Raw genomic sequence first — 8,537 nt, 5'->3', positions numbered from 1 at the left:
GCTGAAAGAAAACACATCACACTGTGGATGTCTAAAACGGATGTCTAACACACTCATTTCAGTTGTGTGTTTTTATTGAGTTACAGCAGGCCGTTTTAAAAGAAAGAGCAAGCATGATTCTTGATACCCATACAGTATTCCTGATACATGTCTGAACATGAGAAGAGGGGACGAAAATGCAGACCACAGCTGGGATGCTGAAATGGAACTATGCCTTGAACACAGGGAAGAGGGGAGCAATTCTTCTGCGAGAGTAATGTTATGTTGTGAAGATGAACTAGAAATAAACGTGTTTTATGCCTGACTGGCATTGATTTCAATCTGGATTATATCCATCATGTGCACGCAATGCTTCTATGGTCCAAAGAAAAGTCTGTACTTTCACGTCGTTTGAGGAATGAGATCAAAAGAGCACTGCTTGCCTCTTGTCCGCTTCAGATATTAAGTGCCGTAGTGACCAAACTTAAATCAGCAGGTCCATCATTTAACGTCCTTTCACAAGAAGGCCAAACGTTCCTTCGGGAGCGTGAGGCAAAAATGGCTTGGGAACATCTACAGTATTATAAATGTAACAAAACATCCTCAATTTTTTTTTTTTTACAAATCTGTCAAACATATTTACATGGGCTCTTCTGCTATAAAATAACAAAAATCCTTAAACACCTAATGTAGTAACAGTAGCGTATCAGTCTGACTTTGGCACGCCGTGGTCAGTACTTAGACACACTCTGTCCCTTTATTCCTCTGATGAGATCAGAGTCCAGGCATGAGATCATTGGTTCCAAGTACGTCAACGCAATTATTTTCCTTCCCGCTTCAGGATTAGTCATAGCAGCCTAGTCTTTATCCTGCAACAAAAAACAGATGCGTATTTAGTATGAACAGAGATACGACATGGACATAATGATGACGTGTGTACTAGATCATGGAAGCAGATGCAATTCTAGAAAGTGATCATCTTTTAGTAGGCAAAGATGTTTTATTTATAACAGAGCTTTACATACTTTAAATCATCACACTTCATTTCCCTATACAGAATAATCAATGGATATGACCAGGAGTGAATGAAAATGGACAAGAGGGAATCAATGAAAACATTTCTGAAAGTGTTTACATTCTAAAGAATATCTTTACTGGAGCATATTTAACTCCTGGGGTAGGTGTTGCTAGCCTGGGCACCTGAAACACACAGACTATCACTAGTAATCTATAAATCAGAATTTCATTCACACAGTTATACAGTAAGCTATTAATATATCCTGGAGGGTTTTTTCCCCCCTTTCACTGAGCTCCAACAACCAGAGAGAGAAAAAAAAAACCTATTTATTAATCTTCAGTGAGTCCGGAGTCAATCCCAGTAACGTTATTATGGGTACAATATTCCCTGTTTAGCCTTCACAAAAGAAGCAATTCATATATAATCAAATAGGCATTTAAAGATTCATTTTTCTTAACCAACAATATTTATCTACACTTATAAAGGTTGGAGTAAAATTTAAAAGCCTGTTAAGACATTTTCTTAAACTTTTATGAACATTTGTACTACCTCAATTTGCTTCTCTTTTCTTTAGCCTTCAGAAGTCTGTAAAGAGAGCGCTTCGATCTCTTGTTGAACCATCACACAACAGCTCTTTCCTATTTTAGATTTGTTTGTTTTCTTGCAGCATTAGCGCTGTGTTACTTCTGCCTACACTGAAGTCACACACATTCCTGCTATTGTGCCCTTTGCTGGCTAAAGACCATTACAGCTAGTAAGAACAGATTACACAGTAGGGTGCATCAGTTGCCCTCACTTTCATAAAATCTGATGCATTTTTGTTTGGGTGTTCCTTTTCACCAATAAAGACATCCTGTAAAATTTTTTGACCATATTCAAAAGTCTAATGGTGGCACCATGAGGTTCATTTTTTGCCAAAAAACACTTGTTTTATGTTTTCACGTAAGGTTTGAATCACAACGTTGGACTCCATTTATTGATTTCTTGTGACCCAGAGATCATGTTAAGAACCTCTGCAAGGGATTGAGAAGCATTAATGTGATTCATAATACATTTGTATTGTTTGTTTAAAAGTAGTTGAACAATGATTCAATGAACAGCTAAAACTCAAACTGTGCTTGATAATATATTTAGAATATGTACTAAAAACGTGTATCTAAGATATTTGGTATACTCTATAAGGTGCCATAATGTTTCATGAAAAGTGATCGAAATTGTGTCATAAGTCATAAAATAGCAGCTTTTTCCCTAACTTTGAGCTCCTGGAGCCACCATTAAACTTTTGAATTTTGTCAAAATATTTCACCCAGTGTGTTTTCTTACCAAAAGGAACATAAAAATGCATCATGATTGGAGGAACTTTTCATTTTTAGGGGGCAACTGATGCACCCTATTATACAGCCTGAAAATATTCTCAAGTCATCAATTCATACCATCAAATTTGTATTGCAATTACAGGTCACACAATATATCATTACATGCCTAATATCAAATGAAGTTATCATAACACACAATGTATATATTTCTAGTGTATGCTGTACTGCTACTCTTTTCTGAATCCCAGCACCCCACGCCGAGGACACAGTCTACCTGTAGGAAGGAACTCTTCTTACTAGACATATTAATTTGCATGAATAAATGCCAAACAATCAACTCAAGAATCAGGAATATGAAGGGATGTGGAAACTGACTAAACGGAGCCAAATACACTATATTGCCAAAAGTATTTGCTCACCTGCCTTGACTCACATATGAGCTTAAGTGACATCCCATTCCTAATCCATATATGACGTCGGTCCACCCTTTGCAGCTAGAACAGCTTCAACTCTTCTGGGAAGGCTGTCCACAAGGTTTAGGAGTGTGTTTATGGGAATTTTTAACCATTCTTCCAGAGGCGCATTTGTGAGGTCACACACTGATGTTGGACGAGAAGGCCTGGCTCTTGGTCTCCGTTCTAATTCATCCCAAAGGTGTTCTATCGGGTTGAGGTCAGGACTCTGTGGAGGCCAGTCAAGTTCATCCACACCAGACTCTGTCATCCATGTCTTTATGGACCTTGCTTTGTGCACTGGTGCACAGTCATGTTGGAAGAGGAAGGGGCCAGCTCCAAACTGTAAAAACAGTCTGCATGCCTAGGTGCTTGATTTTATACACCTGTGGCCATGGAAGTGATTGGAACACCTGATTCCGATAATTTGGATGGGTGAGCAAATACTTTTGGCAATATAGTGTATAATAGCACAAAATCTATAAGTAATACAAGCACAACAGTCACCTCATACTTAAACGCTTAAAGCAAAATATGAGGACACTGTCAAGACTAAAAATGCCGTGGTGTGATAAGAGAACACCACAGCTCGTAGATAAAGAGTTAGCCAAACACATGCCTTTATGTCAAGGAATAGGAAAAACACTGCTTCACTAGCAGAGACCTGAGGAGAGGAAAGGACAGTGACTGGAGCTAAAGTTGTCTCTCCCAGGCATTCAGGTACTCGCTTATTTTCCATGCTCTGTATCAATGCACACAATCAGTTCATTGTACTTTTGAGTTACATTATGTTACTTGGATTTTTAGGGCAATCGTAACATGAGACTGGGAAGTACATGGGGGATTTCATAGGTTGTATTCAGTCACGTGACTTTTGCTTGCGAGTTTCCTCCCGGTGAATGAAGTGGTGGTCAGGCAAAACGATTTGGCTGCTGTTATGTAAAGTGCCAGTGAAACCATCTGGCTGTTTTCGCAGTTTAGAAGTCAATGCATGGTCAAGATACCTTCAGAAAGTTTCTCTTTGCAATGGGATAGATCCTTGCACGCTAGTAAAGGATTTTTCCTAGGAGTTGGAAAATTATCCATCCGTCGAGTTCCCCGACATCTCAAACTACTTGGTGCTGCAGACATCGTTCTACTGTACACGGACAAACAGATGGAAACCTGGAAGAGCACGGAGGTGTACAACTTTTTATATGAGGCTGGGTTAAAGAGCTAGGAGTCGGGACACTACAAGATTAATCCTGTATTATTTATGCCTGGGGAAGTAGACATTTTTGGGCTTTTTGTACGCAGATGGTTGCTTGGATGCTAGAAAATTTTCGTATCGTATGTAAATAAACCACAGCCGCTCGAGTCTCAATCCTCCCTGCTCTTCTCAACCAGATAAATCATTCACAGAAACCCCTTTAAAAGACCTGGGTATTGGTGAAACAGGATGGAGAAGTCATCACAGCTCACTGTAACTGCATGGCCACGGAAGCAGCATCATGCTGTTTACTCGTAAGCTCTGCTTTTGTGTTTTTTCCGTGGATTATCCAATTTATTTTACCTATCTAGCTCAGCGTAGGAGCCCAATCTACATCGTCCTTATAAAGGTTGCTCGACATCCTGATAGTGAACACGTTCACTAGTTTACAATATGGCGAATATAATCAAACTGTAAACAAAAACCGATCTCCTGAACTTCAAAATATCACAAAATAATGGAAAATGGCAAGAAAGGTGACTTGTGAATCCAAACGAAATAAAATCAGAGGCATTTACAAACCTTTCACGAAGTGATCGCTGCAAACTCGAGCATTCTTTGACTTGGCTCCCTTCTACTGCAGCGAAAGGTTCAAGAGCCACCTTTCTCATCGTCTTTTGGTAAAATCCTTTGCTCTTTCACTCTATCACTTCACGGGGAACCCGGAAGAAACTTTTATCAGTTTGTTCGTTTCGAGCAGGACAAAACAACGCAAGTGTAGGGCATTTTAATGACTAGCAAGGCATCCCATCGATAATAACGCTTTGTGAACAGTGAGCTTAGCTGACCACCACTTTTACCCCAGCTGTTGGCTGGTGAGCTAGCTTAGGTATTTATCGTTTGTCCATCCCTGTGGATAATGTTAACACACAGCTGCTCCTAGCTGCAAAATGTTAGTTAGATATTAAGATATTAGGATCAATGCCTGAATCTCCTAGCACAGCCATTTTACTTTGTATTGCTGCATGTTCAGGTGCTTGCACGGTTCCAATAAAGTGGGGAGTAACGCACGTAGTTGTAATGCATTACAATACTGGGCCTACCTTTCTCAGTTCATCCCGTCACTGTGTGTTCTGTGGTCAGAACCTCAAGGTCGGTGGCCACTCTCCGTGCCTCAGAGTCTTTTGTTTCATTCTCAGCTGCCATGGAAACTTTAACCCATCTCCCACTGTCCATCGTCACCAGTTCATGTTGGTCCTTGCTCCTGCTAATGTCCTGCATGTTGTGACCGAGCTTACTGGTAACCCAATTGACTATGTCCTGACTGACTACTTTCGAGCGCTCTGCCAGCTTGTCATCCTCCTCTAGGTTTAGTAGCTTTGCCTCTGGGAAATTTTGCTGGAGAACACTGTGGGCTGGTTCTGGACTCGGCAAGCTGTTCTGCCCGTTGTGTTTTTTGTTGCTCATATTCTCAAACTGCTCCATCCACTCCAAGGTTCCATTTCTCAGAGCAGATCGGTTATTCTTAAACCAGCGTACGATTTCTGTACGAGGAAGCCCTGTCTGGAGTTCCAGTTCACTGTACTCTTCTGGCGACGGCCACTGTGTCTGCGAGAAAACCTCTTTCAGAAGGTAAAGAGACTTGCTGTCAATTTCAGGATAAACAGAAGTTAGAAGAGGAAGGGGAGAGGACCTTGACCGGGCTTCCTGCTCATGTATCCCATTCAGAGCTCCTCTGTCCAGTCTTTTAAAGCCCATGGAGTTGAGCAAGGCTTGTTCAAGGTTATCTCTTAAAGCACGACGCTCCGTGAACCAGCCATCAATCTCTGTTTTGGAAATTCTAGTGTCAATCACCAGGTTTTCAATCTCGGCCTGTGACGGAAAGCTTGTCCTCTGGAAACACTCCTCTAACATTTTCATTTGCTCTGAGGATTTTCCCTTTACCCATTCCAGAAGGGGAAACTTGGTGGCTACAGGTTTCTGAGGCTGGTTTTCTTTCAATGCAAAGTCAGCCCTTAATGGCAGTCCAGGCTTTTGGTTTCCAAGACGCTGATCACTGAACCACTTTTTAATTTCTCCCCAGGAAAGGCCAGTCATCTCAATAAGACGATACACTTCTTCGTCATCAGGAAACTGGCACTGAGTATAGCTGGCCATCAGCTCTTTCATCTGGCCTGGTGTTTTTTTGCAATCTGAAGAAAGACTGGGGGTAGGAGAGACCGATTTATTAGTCGTCTGAACTGTTTGTATTATTGAAGGCCTCTTCACCTCTGGAGAAGCAACAGGGGACATGAGGGGCCTCTTAACAGCCTGTGCTGCCTGATTTGAAACCGTTAGTGCAAGCGGACCAGAAGTTGCATTGGACCCATTGGCTACTGGTGTCAACACCAAGCCAGACTGTCCAAGAACTTGGCAAGGGACAGTCTGAATAAGGGATTGGGAGGCTTTTGTGGATTGAGTCAGCTGGGCAGGTAAGACAGTGAATGCTTGTTGAACAGGCTGAATAGTTCCATTGAACATTTTCTTACGTGCTTCCTCAACCTCCTCTGGTGACCAGCTGATGCCTTGTTTTAGCCTTTGGGTCGTGAACCATACTTTGATTTGTTCTTCTGGGTGCTTCGATGCTGCAGTGAGCCATGAGAGCTCAGCTTGTGTAGGATAGGGAAACTTGTTAAAGGAAGTAATTAGAGTCAGGTTTCCATCTAGGGACGCATTGTATTTCAATGTGTTTAGAGGAACAGCGATTTTTGGCACTAAACTGTAGTTAGGTGGACGCTGCAGGGACGGCATTATGTGCGAGAGACCCTCGTTGAGTGTTGCATCTGGGATGATGACTGTTCCATTCACATTCACTGCAGTGATCTGTTTTTTGGATAACTCTGGGGTGAGCTTCTCTGTTTGACTGTCTCCCAGAGGGCGCTTGCCATCAGTTTTTGGTTTCTTCAGAACCATGGATTTGCTTGAAGGAGAAAGGTCCTCTCCTGACTGAGGACTCCGAACATCATAAATGGCTGCACAGTTTGAACCTTCAATTGTCTGCTCCAGGATGGTCTGACTGTTCAGTTTTATCCTCTTGAATTTGAAATTGTGCTCTCCAGGATGGAATTTCTCATTGTGTTCAGTCAAGTTGTCAAACTTTTTTGTGTTGAAGTTGCAGACAGCACATAGATACAGAGGGTTGAGGATGACATTAGGGTGGTTGGAATCCACGTGTTCTTTGAATTCATTAAGGTTCTGTGTGGAGAAGGTACAATATTTACACTCGTAGCCTCCCAGCACCTTCTTCTGTGGGCGAATTTCTGCCTCGGGCTTTTCCGAATCATTTATTGATGGTACAGTGCTTACAACATTCCTCTGGTCAGTCCAATTCTCACTAGCAGGAACACATGAAGATCCATTCTCCACTGTACTGTCCACAGTGTCGTCTATATCCTGGTCCAACAAGTCATTTGGCCGAATCATACAAGGAGTGGTAGACTTTCTTCGACTGGCCATGACCTACTGTGGAACTATGACAGGGAAACCCTGACAAAGGACTGAATGGATCTCTGTCTGGGGACTTGCTAGAGAATATTTCTGCTGACCATTAATGTCAGCTCCAGCAGGTGACTTCATGAGACTTCATCGCAGGCCACACGATCTAAACAAATGCAAAAGAACAACATTTGAATTTGAAACACGTTCTTTAGTACAAGTAGTAGTTTTCAATACACAAAAGCAGGGGTGTCAAACTATCACTGAGGGCCACATCACTAAATTTCTTGGTCATCAAGGGCCAAATCACTGAACATCCATTTAAAAACCGCAACCATGAAATCTACACAGCAAAATGATTAGTTTATTCAATAAGTTTTGAACACTTTCATTGGGAATCAGTAAAACAATGAATAGGCTAATTTCCTATTCAGTTCATTTGACTCCATTTCAATACACTTCCAACTTTTTGATATCTTTTAATACGAAAATGAGTGCAGTCAACAATTTACATTCAGTATGTCAATCGGCTATAAACTTGCCTGTCATCACCAGCCTGGCAGTAAAAACTTAACAGTTTAGTGCCTTGCAAAAGTATTCATACCCTTTGAACTTTTTCACATTTTTCCACGAACTTAAGTTTTTTATTGAGATTTTATGTGATGGGGCGGCACGGTGGTGTAGTGGTTAGCGCTGTCGCCTCACAGCAAGAAGGTCCTGGGTTCGAACCCCGGGTCCGGCGAGGGCCTTTCTGTGTGGAGTTTGCATGTTCTCCCCGTGTCCGCGTGGGTTTCCTCCGGGTGCTCCGGTTTCCCCCACAGTCCAAAGACATGCAGGTTAGGTTAACTGGTGACTCTAAATTGACCGTAGGTGTGAATGTGAGTGTGAATGGTTGTCTGTGTCTATGTGTCAGCCCTGTGATGACCTGGCGACTTGTCCAGGGTGTACCCCGCCTTTCGCCCGTAGTCAGCTGGGATAGGCTCCAGCTTGCCTGCGACCCTGTAGAAGGATAAAGCGGCTAGAGATAATGAGATGAGATGAGATGAGATTTTATGTGATAGACCAACACAGAGTAGCGCATAATTGTGAAGTGAAATGAAAATGATAAA

At 42.1% G+C, this 8,537-nt stretch overlaps 1 protein-coding gene across 1 annotated transcript in view; it reads right to left on the bottom strand.

Annotated features, from left to right (window-relative positions):
• Positions 1 to 28: 28 nt before the first annotated feature.
• zhx2a (zinc fingers and homeoboxes 2a) overlaps positions 29 to 8,537 on the bottom strand; it is a 40,992-nt gene continuing 32,483 nt past the window's right edge. The window contains exons 2-3 of the mRNA XM_060921346.1: positions 5,058 to 7,594; positions 29 to 848 (exon numbers count right to left, since the gene is read on the bottom strand). Coding sequence (XP_060777329.1) covers positions 5,068 to 7,449 — 2,382 coding nt within the window. The 5' untranslated portion in view covers positions 7,450 to 7,594 and the 3' untranslated portion in view covers positions 29 to 848; positions 5,058 to 5,067. The remainder of the gene's footprint in view (positions 849 to 5,057; positions 7,595 to 8,537) is intronic.

Source organism: Neoarius graeffei, chromosome 5 (assembly GCF_027579695.1).
Source record: "Neoarius graeffei isolate fNeoGra1 chromosome 5, fNeoGra1.pri, whole genome shotgun sequence".
In the NCBI taxonomy this organism is placed as follows: domain Eukaryota; kingdom Metazoa; phylum Chordata; class Actinopteri; order Siluriformes; family Ariidae; genus Neoarius; species Neoarius graeffei.
The sequence above is the reverse complement of the archived record's forward strand: the minus strand, read 5'-3'. Positions and strand labels throughout refer to the sequence as shown.